This window comes from Miscanthus floridulus, chromosome 15 (genome assembly GCF_019320115.1).
Source record: "Miscanthus floridulus cultivar M001 chromosome 15, ASM1932011v1, whole genome shotgun sequence".
Classification (NCBI taxonomy): domain Eukaryota; kingdom Viridiplantae; phylum Streptophyta; class Magnoliopsida; order Poales; family Poaceae; genus Miscanthus; species Miscanthus floridulus.
In genome coordinates this window covers 40,207,344-40,226,138 of record NC_089594.1, presented here as the reverse complement: position 1 = coordinate 40,226,138, position 18,795 = coordinate 40,207,344, and the positions used below count along the sequence as shown (strand labels likewise).

At 48.9% G+C, this 18,795-nt stretch overlaps 1 protein-coding gene and 1 pseudogene across 2 annotated transcripts; one reads left to right on the top strand and one right to left on the bottom strand.

The window, feature by feature from the left end:
• Positions 1 to 72: 72 nt before the first annotated feature.
• LOC136509151 (uncharacterized) lies at positions 73 to 1,700 on the bottom strand. 2 transcript variants are annotated; one of them, XM_066503973.1, is made up of 2 exons: positions 815 to 1,700; positions 73 to 714 (listed from the first exon to the last, which is right to left on the bottom strand). In XM_066503973.1, exon 1 carries the CDS (start codon positions 1,442 to 1,444, stop codon positions 899 to 901), a length of 546 nt encoding a protein of 181 aa, XP_066360070.1. In that variant the 5' UTR covers positions 1,445 to 1,700; the 3' UTR covers positions 73 to 714; positions 815 to 898. The 2 variants fall into 2 exon arrangements, with proteins under 2 accessions (XP_066360070.1, XP_066360072.1); XM_066503975.1 differs by having other exon boundaries at positions 837 to 1,700.
• Positions 1,701 to 2,966: 1,266 nt separating this feature from the next.
• LOC136507390 (phospholipase D alpha 1-like) lies at positions 2,967 to 4,573 on the top strand (annotated as a pseudogene).
• The last annotated feature ends 14,222 nt before the right edge of the window (positions 4,574 to 18,795 follow it).

The window sequence follows — 18,795 nt, the reverse complement described above, 5'->3', positions numbered from 1 at the left end:
AATATCAATAAACTCTATACGCTCAATTCCGTATAGACAGTGCTTTCGTTTCTTTTCGAACGAAGATGCTATGTCGATGACTCGGTGGGATGATATTGGTGGCAAAAAAGAAAGAAAGAATAAACGACACAGGTCGATGGATTCATAGTTCATCTCGTATTGGACAAGTTTGTTAGGTAGTGAAAGTGGGGATGACACATCTGGTTTTAGATGGCGACCCGTGCTGAACCAAAGATCCTTCCGCAGGCTGCAGCAAGCGAACCTACAACCATAATGACTTTTTTTCTTTTCTTCTGTTTATTATAACTGGAGCTTATCCATGACAGAAAACAAATCTCTCTCTGGTTCCATAGCGAGCATTCTCCTTTCACAGAAGCTGAGCTGCTCCGCGTTGAATCTTACGATTTCATGGCCGGTATTGAGCGTTGACCGTGGTTTTGTCCAGGCGGCGGGCTTGAAGATGACGTGAACATTGAAACTGTCTTTCGGAGACTGTTCTGCCAAGAGTTGCACCGGTGAGAGGCCGGCGTTGACGTAGGCTACCTCTCGCCACCATGGCGCCATGGCACATCATGCGACGCGGCATAGCTAGCTAATTGATCGCACGATCATAAACCAGGAGAAGGCACGCTTAAAGAATTGTAAGACACGACACATGATGAAGCTGCATCAAGGACAAGGAGATGACCAAATAACTCGATCCAATTCCGATCCCTGAAACAAAAATGAAGAAGAAATAGCGAATCGCCGGCTCGTCTCAATCGATGCACACGTGTAAATAGCCAGCTAAATCATCAAGGCGGCAGGTACATACATACAATTGTACAGACACTAACCATCGCCGGCGCCGCGGCGCGAACTAGCCCATCACCATCACGCAGGCAGCACGACGCGCGGGTCACGACGATGCCGCCGCCGCCGCCGCCGGGAGGAAGAAGCCGTCGTCGGCGCCGGCGCCATCATAGTCATAGCCGCGGCAGCGCGGGCTCTCGGCAAAGTCATCGAGCGGGAACGAGGTGGCGACGGGGCCGATGTAGAAGCTGAGCGTGTCCCCGGCGCGGTCCACCTCGCCGACGCCGAGCCACAGGAAGAGCACCTTCACGCTGATCCCCTCAAGCGCCGTGAGCGACCCGGCCGCGACGGAGCCCCGCACGCGCGCCTCGTACCGGACCAGCCACGTCCCCGCCAGCAGGAACTCGCAGGGCCGCGGGAAGTACACCTCGAAGCTGCCGTCCCCGCGGAGCTCGTACCCGGACACCCCCGCCGGTAGGATCCCCCGCGGGAAGTCGTACCGCTCCAGCATCTCGTACGCCGTCGGCGACGACGACGACGTCGCGGTCGTGTTGCCGCCGCCGATGGACGCCTCGGTGGCGGCTGCCGCTGCGGCCGTGGCCGCCAGCAGCAGGAGCAGCACGAGAGGGTAGCTGCTCGTGCTGCTGGCCATGGAGGAGCAGAGCAGGTGGGTGGAGTGGCTCCGACGGCGATTCCGAGCTGGCTGCTAGTTTTAGTGCTTTGCTTACTTGTCCTTTTGGAAATTCCAATGGCTTTGTAAGTTGCTATTGGATCCATGTGTGTGCTTTATATATATTCTTATTATTGTAAATGGTTTTTATTTAATTTGGGCATAATTTGACGGGGCGTATAAAAATGTCTTCCCTCAAGAATGCCTAATTAATTAGCTGATGAGGTTGATGTAATTGACCAAGCATAGAAGAAGTTGTACTTGTCACATTGTAAGACTCGATCTGTACGCTATAGCAGTTTGGCCACTGGGGAGTCGCTATCTTCTTCCGATTAATTAACGCACGGCACGGTGGTTGTCTTTGATTCGACTATGCATTTTGTCGCCCAAGGTACCCAACATGAATGAATTATTGTGAAACTGGAAAGCTCATTAAAAGCAAGTACAATAGTTGGCTTATAGCCAAGCTAATTAATATTTTTGCTCATGTGAAAGAGAGAAGGAAGGAGAGAGAAGCTGAAGCGAGCTTGGCTCTCATGTAAGCAATTATTTGGACACGAAGCATAGACAATAGTGTGTCTCAATAGGGATGTATGCGAGGAGAAATAGGAAAGAGAATGAAAACATATAATAATAAAGAAATCTTATAGACAAATAGAAGGCTAAGGTCCTGTTTGGTTTCTCCTCTTTAACTTTAGTCACATAAACCAAGGACTAAACTTTAATCACTGGGTGTTTGGTTTGAGTATCTTTTAGTCAATGTGTTTGGCTTCAAAGTGACTAAAAGGTGAGGTTTAGTCACTTTTAGCAACATTTTGGTGGCTAGTTGGCTAAATCCTATTTAGTCATAATATTTGGGTGAAAAGTGACTAATTGGAACTCGATTTAGCTGACTAAACTTGAGGGGCTGACCAAACAGGCCCTAACTATTGTGTAACTTGGCTCTTATATATTGACTTATACCCAAACACTTGACTCTTTTATTAACCTTGCTCTAAGAAAATTCAAAAAGTTCTATACAGTACATTTTGTGGCTTCGTTTTTTTTTTGCAATATAATAGAAACTACAAGCTTGTCCGGTTTTGAAGACCTTGCCGAGTCAAACCCAAGTTTTATATATTTCAAAAGCATGGAGGAAGTATAATTTTAAAAGAGTAAAATACACTAGAGGTCCATTAATTTTTGGTGAGGTGTCATCTAGGTCCATCAATTTTGTAACTGTATTTTTTGGTCCATTAACTTTCGTTTTGTGTCATCTAGGTCCATCAGCTTTGACTCTTGCATTTTTTATCATGAACTTTTTAAATGGTTCACTGCAGGTCCACGCATGCATGCACGCACGTCGGTTTTTTGCGTCGGTGGAGCCATGCCTGCACTCGCCGCCGTCGCTCGTCTGCCGGGTATGCATGTGTGTTTTCCTGCTGGAATCTGTACGTACGTTTGCCATCATACATTGGCTCTGGTTGCGTATGTATGTGCAGGTGATCTGAAATCGACGCGAGGGATGGCGAGGATACTGCTCCATGGCTCGCTTCACGTCACCATCTTTGGGGCAGAGGAGCTGTCCAACTCCAGCAGGCCCAGCAGCTAGGCTCCCGGGTTCCTCCGCAAGCTGGTTGAGACGGTCGAGGACACGGTGGGCGTGGGCAAGGGCACCAGCAAGATCTACGCCACCATCGAGCTCGGCAAGGCCCGCGTTGGCCGCACCCGCACGCTCCCCGACGAGACGGCCAGCCCGCGGTGGTACGAGTCCTTCCACGTCTACTGCGCGCACCTCGCCTCCGACGTCGTCTTCACCATCCGGGCCAAGAACCCCATCGGCGCCTCCACCGTCGGCGTCGCCTACCTCCCCGTCCGCGACATCTTCGACGGCCACGAGGTGGACCGCTGGCTGCGCCTCTGCTCTGCGGCGGCGGCGACGGCAAGGACCGCAAGCCGCTCGAGAGCGGCGGGAAGGTCCACGTCAAGCTCCAGTACTTTGACATCTCCAAGGACCGGAGCTGGGGCAGGGGCGTGCGCAGCGGCAAGTACCCCGGCGTGCCCTACACCTTCTTCTCGCAGCGGCAGGGGTGCAGGGTCACGCAGTACAAGGACGCGCACGTCCCCGACGGCTTCGTCCCGCGGATCCCGCTCGACGGCGGCAGGTGCTACGAGGCGCACCAGTGTTGGGAGGACATCTTCGATGCCATCAGCGGCGCCAAGCACCTCATCTACATCACCGGGTGGTCGGTGTACACGGAGATCACGCTGCTCAGGGACGGCGCCCGCCCGCCCAGGCCCGTCGGCGGCGTCACGCTCGGCGAGCTGCTCAAGAAGAAGGCTGGCGAGGGTGTCCGCGTGCTCATGCTCGTCTGGGACGATCGCACCTCCGTAGGGGTGCTCAAGAAGGACGGGCTCATGGCCACCCACGACGAGGAGACGATGAACTACTTCCAGGGCACCGACGTGCAATGCGTGCTGTGCCCGCGGAACCCCGACGACTCAGGGAGCATCGTGCAGGACCTGCAGATATCCACCATGTTCACGCACCACCAGAAGATCGTCGTCGTCGACCACGACATGCCGGTGTCGCGGTCGTCGCAGCGGCAGCAGAGGATCCTCAGCTTCGTGGGCGGGCTGGACCTCTGCGACGGCCGCTACGACACGCCGTCCCACTCGCTATTCCGGACGCTGGACGGCGTGCACCACGACGACTTCCACCAGCCAAACTTCGCAACGGCCGCCATCGCCAAGGGCGGGCCGAGGGAGCCGTGGCACGACATCCACTGCCGCCTCGAGGGCCCTGTGGCATGGGACGTGCTCTACAACTTCGAGTAGCGATGGCGCAAGCAGGGCGGCAAGGACCTGCTCATCCAGCTCCGGGACCTCGCCGACGAGCTCATCCCGCCGTCGCCTGTCACGTTCTCGGACGACCCCGAGACGTGGAACGTGCAGCTATTCCGCTCCATCGACGGCGGCGCCGCGTTCGGGTCCCCCGACACCCCAGACGACGCCACCAGGGCCGGGCTCGTTAGCGGCAAGGACCAGAACTCAGGGGCTCTGCTCAATGCGTGGCCGGCGAGTCTGTGCCACCACCGTCCGCTGCTGGACCTGCCACGCGCCATGTCGTAGAGCGTCCCCACGAGGTACGAGTAGCTCGGGATGAGAAGGTCGTCGACGGCCGCGTCGGGCAGCCGCGTGGCGATGCGCCCCTATCATGATTCGAGCAGGACAAAAAATGCAAGAGTCAAAGCTGATGGACCTAGATGACACAAAACGAAAGTTAATGGACCAAAAAATGCAGTTTCAAAGTTGATGGATCTAGATGACACTTCACCGAAAGTTAATGGACCTCCGGTGCATTTTACTCATTTTAAAATTAACATGATGGTGCACTCCCCTCATCTCGAATGCACTTGCTTAATTATGTGTTCAGGGGGAAGGCATGTTGCGTTTAGAGGGCACACAAAAAATACAATGAGTTTGATTAAAAATTCTGCCATATGCCCATATATGCACCCTAGGATACGTATCTATACACCCACAAAGTAAACACACCTCTATCTAATTTGCTCTAACTTTGTCATTATATATGTTTATTACCAGCAAATCACGTAATAATGCATCGCTCATGCTCAATGGATAATGTTTTAGAGTTTTTTTTTTGGACATGGACCCAAGTTTGAGTGGGCCAGAGCCAAGAGGTATGGAAGTGGATATATATGGATGGAAATCCATCCATTTGCAAGTTGGAACATTTGAGACAAGCGTCCTGTTCGCTTGTTGGTTTCAGCCAGCCCAAACCAGCCAGCCAACAGTGTTTTTCTCTCACAATAAACCAGCACCAGCTAGACCAAACCAGCCCAAAAACTAACCAGCGAACAGGCCGAAGGACATCAAATTTATTTATTACAGCAGGTACAACCGAAGAGAATCGGACCAAACAAACATCGTCCTTGAACGGCATCCATCAGCTAGTTAAATTACTAAAATGAATTCGATAAAGCTAATTAAATTACTAAAATCGATGAATGGCTGGTGGCCCAAAATTATCACGCCGCCGCCGCCGACTAGTTGGAGTTCAAAATGCAAAAGGCGGGCGTTAGGTGGAATGGATGTGGCACGTTCGCACGGAGGAGATATTCCAAGCCCCGCAGAGGAGATTCTCTCGCCTCCAGGCTCCATCCAAGATGCTGTAGCAGTAGCCAGTAGTATATTCTTTTCCCTTTGGCTGCTGAGTCTGATTGGTAGGCCCAGATGAGCAGTGGATTCGCTGAGATGCTTCGCAGCGCGGCCGTCTGCGGCACGCTCCCAAGTAGCCCTCCGTGTGGTGCCGCATGATAACGACAGTGATGCTCGTCATGTCGAGTGTCGTCTTCCTTTTTGTGAAGCAAAATGGTACAGGGTGTCGGGCGCAGCCGTCTAGTTTGGGTTGCCTGTATGTTCAATATTCATAGATCCTCGATTGAGGGTGACATGCATTTTATTTGCCCTTTTTATCTTCTTATATTAGGCTGGTTGTGTTTGTGCACCACTAAGGCCCTGTTTGGAAGTCTTGCAAGTCTTTTCACATGTAACTGCATTACACCTGTATTTTCTTGTGCACAAGAAAACCTCTGGAATATTGGGTATTATTTTCCTAAGGAAAGCTGTTGTTTGGGTAAGCAGTATACTGACTATTTGCTTTGAGCTAACGAATTGATTACCATTGCATCACAATAAGCATGAGCATTGCACAGATGGTGAAATTTGAAAACATGGCACTGAATTGGAGCAACCTGCTGAATAAATTTCAGCTCAACACTCAAATTTGAGGCCAAAATTCCATATCAAAGCATTAACGGGCTACTTGGTTACCAAATGGCAAACATTATACACAGTCAACCACCACCAATTTGTATGCCAAATAATTGCAACTGAAACAAAACCATAGTACACAGGAATAGGACTAATTATCCAACCAAATCAAATGAAGCAATCAGATTTGGAGATGGAGCACAAGGCAGACAGGCAGTACGCATCTGCACCTCTGCACTGCCGGCCAGATATCTTCATCCGCCGTTGACGAGCGTGCCAACCGAAAATGACGATTCTTCTGCCTCGGATCCATATGGCCCTTCAACCACGCCGCTGTTGCTTCTCCAATCGGTCCGTGCCGCCAGTTCCGTCTCGAATCCACCATCGCGGAGCATGGGAGCATGAAGATAGGGAGAGGGCGGAGACCAGGGGCAGCATACAGTGTGTCCAATCCGTCTCCATCTCTCTGGATTTGGTGGTCGAGAGGGAGAATAGAGGGGGAGAGAGAGTAGAGATGCCGCCATCGCCATGGGCGAGCCCGATATCTGTCGTTTTTTTTTTTGTGTCGCCTCCGCAGCAGATTATTTTTTTCCGGTTGGTTTGACAAAAAAACAAGGGTAAATTTAATACCTTCACCGGTCACCCAAACAGCTTTTTTAAGAGTAGGGTGAAAAATTTCCAACCCTGTATTTTACAAGGGTTTTGACGTGAAAACTTGTCTTCCAAACATGCTCTAAGGCTAATGAATCCAAATCTTTTGCTGCTACTTAAGTAGCGTTTACCCAAAAAGACCTAGCTTGTGGCATCAGATAGCCGACTCAGCACTGGAGTACTACCCTAATTAGATGATCTTCAACCTTGAATAAAATGCTCTTCGGCCAGAGCATCTGCGTGGCCTCCGCCAACGACTTTATGCCATCTGGCGCTTTTTACCGTCGACCGTCGGTTAGTTTGGTCAGCAGTTACCGGCTTATCCGGTCCTACATGCTACGTCGCTCCATGCATATCCCGGTGCTCAGTCCAATCCCCTGGCCACGCACGGTTCGTTTCGCGCGCGCTGCGACTGGACTGCCCACCAGTCCGGTACAAACAATATTGAAAGGAAAGTGAAAGCGATTTGTGTAATGGAAAGAATGATTTGATTGATTAGTAAACTGTACAGTGATTACATATTTATACCCCCAAAGGGGTGTGTTACATGTCTCTTCGTACAGGAAACTGGCCCTTTCGGGCTATCCCCGAAAGGTCCTGAACGGTTGGTGCTAATCTTAATTAGCACATGTCTGATTACATTTAACACATATCTAATGACATTATTAACTGCTAATTGATCACTAATGACTATTTCTAACACTCCCCCTTGATTAATTTGCTCCTTGAATCTTTACGTGAATATCCTTGTCATGACGTCCATTAGTCTTTTAGGAATCGGCTGAATATTGAAGAAAATTGAAAATTGATCCTTGATATTTCCTTGAATATCCTGTGGGGAAAAATGGAAAAACATACATAGATTCTTGTATTGTTAAACCTCCCATGAGAAAATTAATTAATAATTCATGTAAGATTAGGAAATGCAATATGATGTGTGAACATGATTAACTCAGTAAGAGGCTCCCCCTGAACCTTGCAAATCTCTGAGACGACGGATACCAATTCCATGAATATATTTTTGGAATGTGGTTGCCGGTAAAGATTTAGTGAATAAATCAGCATAATTATCATTAGACTTCATTCGCAAAATGTTAATTTCCCCATTTTGTTGTAACTCATGAGGATAAAATAACTTAGGGGCAATATGTTTTTGTGATATTGCTCTTAATGTATCCTGTTTTCATCTGTACAATACAAGGGGCATTATCTTCATAGATAATGGTAGGTGCTTCAATAGAACCTATACCACATGATTCTTGTATGTGGTTAATCATTCTGCGTAGCCACACGCATTCACGCGATGCCTCATATAATGTAATGATTTTCAGAATGATTAGTGGATGTAGCCACTAAAGTTTGTTTTGAAGACTCGTAGGATCTCTGGTTAGCCTAGAGGGGGAGGGGGTGAATAGGCTTGTTAAAACAAAACTTGAACTTTTGTCAAATTCAACCCGCGGCACTGCCGCTCTATGCCCGCGGCACTATCGAGCCAGAACAGTGGCACTGCCGCACCTGCAGATAACTTCGTGATGTAATTCAAAATCTGTAAAAGGAAACTTGGATCCAAGAGGTTACTAAGGTCCCTCCAGGTATATTGAACACAGATCGACAGCAAGAAGTGGTAGGAAGACCACACACAAGTAGATCGACCTCAAATCCTAGAAATTACCTCAACAACAATATGAATTACAAGAATGTAAAGCAAGCACAAGGTGACACAATGATTTATCTCGTGGTTCAGCTCGCCACTAAGGCTTGGCTAAGTCCACGTTGTTGAGGTTAGCCACTAAGGCTTAGATCTTTCCAACCCTTTCTCGTTCTCAAGTCAAGAGACTTAACTCTTGAGATGAGGGGTGAGTTTACTAGCTGCAAGAGTTGGTTACAAACCTCCTGGGGCTGCCACACAAGTTGGCAAGCTCCACGGGCGACACTCTATCCGGCTAGGAGCCAAGCTCCAAGAGTAACAAACACAACCGCCGGCTAAAACATGAACCAAGTGCTCTTTAGAGGTTGGGAATCAGTAGATCTGCTCTCTAATCGAGTTTGACACATTTTTCTCTCAAGGATTGATGGGGAAATCAATGGAGAAGCTTGGGAGCTTAAGGTCACCAATGGAGGAGAGAGAGAAGAACTTTTCTGTGTCTGCACGAGCTGAATGGTTGAGGAAGGAGAGAGAGAAGTTGGGGAGGAAGGAGAAAGGTATAAATACCCCTAGCCCCCAACGGTTACTTAAGTCGCGGCAGTGCCGCTTTGCGGCAGTGTCTCTCTCTAGGTGCGGCACTGCCATACCAGGCAAGACAGCAAGGGTAAGAGTGAAGTGCTGGCTATCTTGCCCATGAAACTGAGGATTTATGTGTAGGATTGACCACTTGGTAGCACATGTTAGTTTAAGCATTGTGTCCCCCTTTATAGTACGTCTTTTCTTATACTCAAATTCAAAATATAAAAGAATTTAAACCTCCTTTGAATTTGAAGCCATCAACATTTGTAATTGGGGGCTCCTACGTTTCATATAACATCCTCGATTATAGATTCCCTGCTTGTTATCTCGATAAATCTCATTAGTCCTCTAATTACATGGTCATTATCACCAAAACTCATAATTAGGGCTTGATTGCACTTTCAATCTCTCCCTTTTTGGTGATTGATGACAACCCAATTAGAGCTTATAAAAGATAAGAAATAAATACTGAGATTTTTGAGCCACGGGTTTAGAGCCTCCCCCCTAAATATGTGAATGAAGAATTTGAATTCTCAAATTGGCATAAGAGGCTAAGATTCACATTTTAGTGAAAATGATGTGGCTTCCCCAACATCCATGCTCCTGTGGGGTGCAACACACTGTGTCAAATATATAAACATGATGCAAATGACAGTTTATGCACAACAAGTTTGCTATGACAGCTGGGTGCGGCACTGCCGCTCCTTAGCCGTACCACTGTCGTAGAGAGGCACTGCCGGGCCTGGGTGCGGCACTGCCGCGCTTGCTGCAACAGCACAGGTAAGAATAGGCACCACACAGCATGTGACACATATAAAGAAGTACATTCTAGCACAGATATGTCAAGCTACAGCACATATTAATACATATCCATATCCCACACATATAGAGTACATAGGTAGTAATATTACACAAACTAGAGTTTTGAGCGACTCTCAAACTCTCACCTAATGAAAACTACTCTCAACGGATAGAACATAAAATTCCAGCTATAGCAAACTCTCCATGGCGTCGAAAAAGTTGTTGACCCCTCTAATTTTCTCCCCCTTTGGCATAACGCACCAAAAAGAGAAAAAAGAAGAAAGACCAACGAACTCACTCTTTATCTTCTTGGATGTTCTCCCAATCAACATCATCGCCACCAGCAGCTCCACCAGCACCTGCAGCAGCCTCCTCACCACCATCATCATTATCGTCATTGGAGGAGGACACCACCACCCTCCCTTGGCGATGGGTGGTCGAAGTGTGGTGCTTACGCCTGGTGCTCCTTCTCATGGACTGTAAGGTAGTGCTCAACATCATGTGAGGGTCAAGCCTCGACTGCTCCTCCTCCTCCTCATCCTCTGAATTCGTGTCGGAGAGGCTAGGGAGGTTATCAAACCTCGGCGGTGATTGAGCTAGAGGAAGGGGTGGCAGCCCTGCATGCTCTCTAGCCTCTCGGTTGGCCTCATGGTTCTCCAACCGGTCCTCATATGCAGTCCTCGCTGCATAGGTGCAAGTAGTGAAAATGGCTTTGATCCATTTTCCAAACTTCTCCATATTCTTGTCCTTGCGAGGCCTAGAGCGAGAGGACTCAAGCATGTCCTCAACTGATGGAGAGCGTCTCACTGCCTTGCTAGCACCTGAGGTCTGGGTCTTCTCAATCTTGTAGACGATGTGGAGACCATCTTTGTCAAACTTGTAACTGGTGACCCTCTCAATCATGAACATGAGATAGGGGGCATAGGGCAGCCCCTTTCTCCTATCATCCATGGCATTCCTCAGCTCATGCCACATGAAGCAAGGGACATTGAACCTGTCACCTCCAGGAGCAAACTTAGCAAGCACATTCCTCACATAGCCATTAAGATCTAAAGCTGTTCCATCCTTGGGATTGATTGTGTGCCTGATTAGATTGTTCAGAATGTAGTAGTAGCTTTGCAAGCCACTAACTTTGCCATCTGCGCTTCTCCTGTCAATCCACATGTAGGCAATGTCTCTGATCTCTACCCTAGGCTCATCATGGATATAAGTGAAGCCTCGCTCCTCCTCACCAAAGCCAAGGATCTAGCTAAAAGTCACAAAGTCAACACGGTAGTGCCGTTCCTCAGTCATCCAGTGTATCTCATCGGTATAGATGGCATATGAAAGGATCAACATGCCCAAGAGGGGGGGTGAATTGGGCTAATTCTAAATTCTCTTGCAATAATCAAATCCTACGGATAGCCCAATTAACCCCTTGTGCCTAGAAAAGTGTTTATATCAAACTAATGCACAACAACCTCTCAAACTATGTTCCAAACTTACTCTAGCAAGCAATTCTATGGATGTAAAACAAGTATTGAATTGCTCAAAGTAAATACTCAAAGTAAGTGCTCAAAGTAAGTAGAGAGAGAAAGGAACGCGGCGATGTTTTGCCGAGGTATCGGAGAGTCGCCACTCCCCACTAGTCCTCGTTGGAGCACCCGCGCAAGGGTGTAGCTCCCCCTTGATCCGCGCAAGGATCAAGTGCTCTCTACGGGTTGATTCTTCGACACTCCGTCGCGGCGAATCACCCAAAGCCGCTCACAACTTGAGTTGGGTCACCCACAAGCTCCGCTGGGTGAACACCAAACTCCCAATCACCACCAAGCCATCTAGGTGATGGCGATCACCAAGAGTAACAAGCACGAACTCTCACTTGACCACGCGAAGCCTAATGAGAAGATGGATGCACACTTTGCTACTCTTGATTTGCTAGTGAGGCTACTCTCTTGGATTCTCAAATCACAAACACCTCACTAGGATCTTGCTCTTCTTGGCACTCACAAACGTGTTTCTCAGCTGTTGGAATGAGCAAAGGATACTCCACTCACGAGTGGAGCTTCTATTTATAAGCCAGCCTGAAAAACTAACCGTTATGAGCTTCTGCGGGATGACCGGACGCTCCGGTCGTGATGACCGGACGCTCCGGTCAGTTCAACCCGCGAACCAGCATTCAAGTGATGACCGGACGCTGTCAGGGTCCGGTCAGTACCGACCGGACGCGTCCGGTCGCTCTTGGATGCTTACTGGAAACGACCGGACGCTGGATACATAGGGTCCGGTCACACTGACCGGACGCGTCCGGTCACACTTTTCCAAGTCTGGACCCTTACTGGAGTTGACCGGATGCTGGCCCTCAGCGTCCGGTCACATGACCTCCCAGCGTCCGATCACACCAGACTTGATCTTCTTGGTCAAATGAACTGACCGGACCCTGCGGCCAGCGTCCGGTCGCACCGGAGCCAGTGTCCGGTCAGTATTTGACCCTCCATTCACTTCCAACTTCCGAACATATGTGAATGAAGTTTGCTCCAAAGGATCTTAGGCATTCATAGGAGCTACCTAGAGCTAGTTTTAACAAGTGTGCACCACACCTAACTCACTAGACTCAACTAGGTCAAGCTACCCGTTCATACCCCCCTTCATAGTACGGCCAAAGGAAAAAACAAAGTCCTAAACTACTCTAAGTGTCTCTCCAACTCCAATCGACACGTAGAACTAGTTATCCTTAACCTTGTCATCCATCCTTTGAAAACCGAAACGATTTCCATTGTAGGGGCATGACAACCTCGATTGCCCAATCGATCTCCATTACCATGACCTAACTTAAATGCCTCTGCAAAACACACGTTAGTCATAGTAATCTTGTATTGACATTAATCACCGAAATCCAACTAGGGGCCTAGATGCTTTCAATCTCCCCCTTTTTGGTGATTGATGACAATACCACCTCGAGTATGTTATGGAGTGAGGTTTTTGACGGGCTTGGTTCATATAAGCTTTTGTCAATAAGAACAAAAGAGTTAGTCAAGCTTATATGACCCAAGCCAACACAATGTACTCAAAGGATATGAATTAAGCATGAGTACAAATAACAAAGCTCATTTGCTTCGAAGTAAAAACGCGGAAGCAAAAGCAAATGAGCATTCCACAAGTGATATGATATATAGATAAAGCAAAGTAGAAATCACACATGTCAAATATCATAATCATGTAGATAGCACTATCACATGAATATATAATAGTATGCATGAAAGAAAACACACGAATGCATAAGAAATAGTGTATCACACAAATGAAACTCCAAATGTATATAATAAGCTAATACTAGATAACTAGCTCCCCCTAAAACTCGCTCCCCCTAAGTCTACATACTCAAACCCTCTCCCCCTTTGGCGTCAAACACCAAAACCTAAGGGTCGGTCGGCGGGGCTGCAGCGGACGAGTTGGGCGCTGAAGTATGTGGAGCAAGGTGGAATTGGGCGCCATCATCATCTGACCCTGAGCTCTGAACTGACTGACCCTCTGAAGCAGGAAGAGTCGCTAAAGCGGTCTGGGTCTGAGCTGGTGCTGCCTGTGAAGCTGCAAGAATGTCTGTCGTAGGATCTGACGAGGCGACAGACGAGGGGAGCCTCTGAGTAGTCATGATAGCTGGAGCTGCTGTAGACGGACCGGCAGTATGCATGTGAGGCGGAGTAGGCATGCCGGTCAACTCGCTGAATGATGCTCCAAGACTCCTAAAGACTGACGACTTAGGCACGAATAGCGAGGAAGTCTGCTCTGGTGAGAAACCCATGTGATAAGGAGTGAACTGCGAGGCTACACCAGGTGAAGCTAACCACTGGGACACCTGTACAGGAGGTGAAGTAAACTGAGCTGGAGGCTGTCCCTGACTCTGAAGCCCGATGGGCTGTACTGCTGGAGTCGTCGAAGTGGTAGGAGGCTGTGCAAGCTGAGGCGAAGTCTGTGGCAGTGGGATCCCAATGGCTGTCACTACATGCTGCATGAATCCCATGAGCTGCTGCTGCATAAGTAACTACTGGTGCTGAAGGAGCTGCTGCTACCGCTGAAACTCGTCCTGACGAGCCTGAAACTGTGTGAAGTTTGTAGCTGTCTCCTGTGCCTGTCGTGTCTGATCCTGCTGCATCCGCTCAAGAATAGCAATGAGAGCGGGGTCTGTCTGTGGAGCAGGTGGAGCAGAACTGGAGCTACCGGCCTCTGCATCGTGTCTGCATGGAGGCATCTGAGGTATAGGCTGGTAGTCGTCGTCGAAGCTGTCACTATACTCACTCACCTCCTGCTGTGCCTCTAGCTCCGCCTCCTCAGTGGCTGCAATCCCTCTGATGATCTCGTCCTGCTGAGCTGCGGACTCTGGCATGTCGGGACGACGGCTAGGCTGTCTGGGTGCCGGAGGAGTGGCATGTCTGATCCTCTATGACAGGTTGTAAGCTGGGAACTCCGTAGTGGCACCTGTATACTCATCCATCATGCCAGGGGGCTTATCAATCACAACTCTATGGATGAGAAATGTGATCCAGTGAGCATAGGGAAGCTGCCTGCGACCCTTGAATCCCTCAGCTATAGTATCCTCCATCTCTGAAAGAAGGAGGTCCCAGATGTCAAACACTGTCATCTGCATGATGGCATTGAGAAGCCAGAGCTATAAGCGAGTCAGGCCCTCCCTGTATCCCAACCTGGGAAGCAATGTCCTCCTGATGATGGCCTCTAGTATCCTCGCTGTAGGAGTCAAGTCACTGGGGTTCCTGCTCGACCCCTCACCAAACGGCTCCTTGAAGCAATGGCGCACTAAGTCTGTAGGGGGCACCAACCCTCCATGAGGATGCCTGGGAGGCTCCTGATGTCCATAGCAAACCTCATGCATCCTTACAGGCTGCTCCTGTAGTCTCAGTATCTCTCTGGCCCTGCTACTCGTCACTCTATAGTCTTTGCCGTTGAAGGCAAAGTGAATGAATCTGTGATGAGGATCGATGTAGAGCGAGGCATAAAATTGACGAACCCAAGAAGGTACATATATCCCTGTCCGTCCAATCAGATCTGACAGTCCTGGCAAATATGACAAGTATTGCCGAATGCCCTCTCCGGCTGCTGCCACAATGGACTCTATCGGACATACCCTTTGTGATCTGAACACTGCCCCACTGTTTAGATATGCATTGTAGAAATCCTCCTGCAGTGGCGTGTAGAACCCCTCAGCTGCTCTCTCATCCCTCCTCGGAGGGAACCAAACCTCAAACTCAACAAACCGCAGCTGCTGAACCTGCCTGGCTGTAGCGGCCCTCAAGTCGAGGTGAACCACTGGAGGCGGACCCTGTGGTCTGGGCGGAGGGCGTGAACCCCTGCGCCGTGTAGCTGGCCTCGGTGGAACTGCAGCACTGGTACGACTCGAGCGGCGTAGCTGAGGTGCCGGCTCGGTCTCCTGACTCTCCTGAGTCTCCTAGGCTAGTTGAGGCTCTGCTGGAGGAGGCTGCTGCTGTGCTGACGGACCCTCCTCAATGGCAACCCGTCGTCCTACAAACGTGGCAGTCCCAGCTGGACTACCATGACGACGCTCAACCTCCTCAATCGCAGCTCTAACTGTGGGTGAAACTGGCTGATCTGCAATGACAATTCCCCTACGGGTGCCACCTCTCTTGGCACGCTCTGCGGCCTCTACAATAGCTGCTGCTCTGGCTGTCTCTGCGTCGGGATACTTCCGCTTCTTGGATGTTACTTGCTTGGTTGATTTGCCCTTGGATCCGGCTGGCTAACGAGGCGGGGGCCTCCGATCATCATCACCTGGACCACCACCAACATTCGTGGTGCGAGCCATCTGAACTGACAAGATGGTGAACTATCGCTGATGAAGATCAACTGTCAAACTGCTGCTTTCGAGGCTTGGCCTCGATCCTTACTCACGAGCTTGGCTCCGAGTTGACTGCCAACTGCCAATTGAACCACAACGGAACCGACTCGCTGCACGATAGAATAGATGGATATACAAATAAAAACCATATTGCTAATAGATACGAAACCCTAATAGAGAAAGCAATGTAGATGCGAAATTGAATCGAGTGGCTTTCTACCTGACGATCAGCGATCCGAGAATAGATAAGACGTCACGTGGGGGATCACGGAACCGGTTAGGGTTAGGTCAAACGCCCTGAATGCAATGGTGAATCAATGTATTTAGAATTTGATCTAGGTTACCATTGTATAGATTGAAAGGATCAAGATTGAGAAAAAGATTTCGTACTAAACAAAGGAGATAGTAGGGCTAGGGCTCACAAATTGATGATCAACAGATCGGCGCAAGAGGCAACGATGGAGCGATGAGCTAGGGCGCAAGAAGCCTGGAGCACGGCGTGGAGGCGAGCAGGCGCGGGGCTCGGTGACGCGCGAGGCCGGGGCGCGCAGCTCGGCAGCGGGCCCTGGGGCGCTGTAGAGGCGCGGCACTGAGCAGGCGCGGAGGCCCGCGGGACGGCGGCGCGGCTTGGCGAGGGGACCGAGCGCGGCTTGGCGAGGGACGACGGTGACTCGGCGAGGCTACGGCGGCGTGGCTGCTCGGGCTAGGGCACGGCGGTGGCTTGGGCTAGGTCACGGCGGGTGACAGAGGACGCGGTTAAGTAACCCCCAAGAACGTGATAGAAAAGGAAACAGGGAAAGGAGTCCTTGACGCGCGAGATCCACTGACCGGACGCTCCGGTGGTAGCGACCAGACGCTACCACCCAGCGTCCGGTCGATTCCAGAGAGGTCCGAATCCTCTGAAATCGCGACCGGACGCGTCCGGTGGTCCATGACCGGACGCAGGCAGGGTCCGGTCAGTTTAACTTTGTCACCCTCCGATCGACCGGACGCTGAGTCCTTTCTGACCGGACGCACAGACGCAGCGTCCGGTCACTCCTTCAACAGCAGTTCACCTCCTGTGAACTGACCGGACCCTAGACAGCAGCGTCCGGTGCAGCGTCTGGTGCTCCTTTTATAGCAATCCTTCAACATCCCTTCGCGCTACCTGTTCCCAATCAAGTCCCAACTTGAATAAGATCCAAATAAACACCAATTGGGACTGATGTGAGTGACCTCTCTCAAACCCTCATATTTTTCAAAATATTTTGCCTTAGGCTATAATTCTTTTTAAGAAAATAGGCAACAAGAGGGCAAATGGAACAAAACGACAAAACAACATTCATGCATATGTAATACTTGTAAGTAAATCTAGTTGCTTGTCAAGTTTGATCCAAGGTTAAGCTTCTTCACACGCTTTTTGGCGGTTATCTTAACCATGTTAGACAAGCCCTATATGCATTGCCACAAATTAAACATGTTGTATATTACAATGAATGCAAGGGACAACACAAGCTCAATTTTTAGTGAAGTTACTAAAATCAAGTACATTGAGCTCATTCCGCAATCTACAAAATGTGGCTTCATCTAACGGTTTAGTAAAGATATCCGCTAATTGATCTTCGGATCTTACACCCTCTAGTGATATATCATTTTTGGCTACATGATCTCTTAGAAAGTGATGGCGGATATCTATATGCTTGGTGCGAGAATGTTGAACCGGATTATTTGCAAGTTTTACCGTACTTTCATTGTCGCACAAAAGAGGTACTTTCTCTAGAGCTACTCCATAGTCTAGTAAAGTTTGTTTCATGTATAATATTTGTGCACAACAAGCACCCGCAGCAATGTATTCCGCTTCGGCGGTGGACAAAGCCACACTATTTTGTTTCTTGGAGGACCAAGACACAAGTGATCTACCAAGCAAATGGCACCCTCCGGATGTGCTCTTTCTATCAACTTTGCATCCGGCGTAGTCCGAATCGGAATAGCCAATTAATTCAAATAAAGCTCCTTTGGGATACCAAAGGCCTATGCTTGGTGTGTGCTTAAGATACCTAAGGATTCTTTTTACGGCAATTAAATGTGTTTCCTTAGGACTAGCTTGAAATCTAGCACACATACACACACTAAACATGATGTCGGGCCTAGATGCGGTTAAATATAACAAGCTACCAATCATGGAACGGTAGAGAGTTTGATCAACCGAGTTACCTCCCTCATCTAGGTCGAGATGTCCATTGGTAGGCATTGGGGTCTTGATTGGCTTACATTCATCCATCTTGAATCTCTTGAGAAGATCTTTTGTGTATTTCTCTTGAGAGATGAATATGCCTTCTTTCATTTGCTTGACTTGAAAACCGAGAAAGAATGTAAGCTCACCAATCATTGACATCTCGCACTCCTTAGACATCAATTCACCAAATTCTTTGCATGAGTCTTCATTTGATGATCCAAAGATGATATCATCAACATATACTTGACAAATGAAGATATGCCCATCAAGCTTCTTGGTGAATAGTGTGGTATCAACCTTCCCAATGGTGAAGCCCTTCTCAATAAGGAAGTCCCGAAGGCGCTCATACCAAGCTCTTGGGGCTTGCTTAAGCCCATATAGTGCCTTGGACAACCTATAAACATGATTAGGATATCTAGGGTCTTCAAACCCGGGAGGTTGATCAACATAGACTAGTTCATTAATAAAGCCATTTAAGAATGCACTTTTCACATCCATTTGATATAGTTTCATTTCATGATGTGATGCATATGCAAGAAGGATACGGATGGCTTCTAATCTTGCAACCGGTGCAAAGGTTTCTCCAAAATCTAAACCATCCACTTGAGAGAACCCCTTTGCCACTAGTCTTGCCTTGTTCCTCACAACAACACCTTGATCATCTTGTTTGTTGCGGAACACCCACTTTGTTCCAATGACTCTTGCATCTTTTGGTCGCTCTTCAAGATTCCAGACTTCATTGCGAGTGAAGTTGTTCAACTCTTCATGCATGGCATTGATCTAATCCGGATCTTTAAGAGCATCTTCTACCTTGGTAGGCT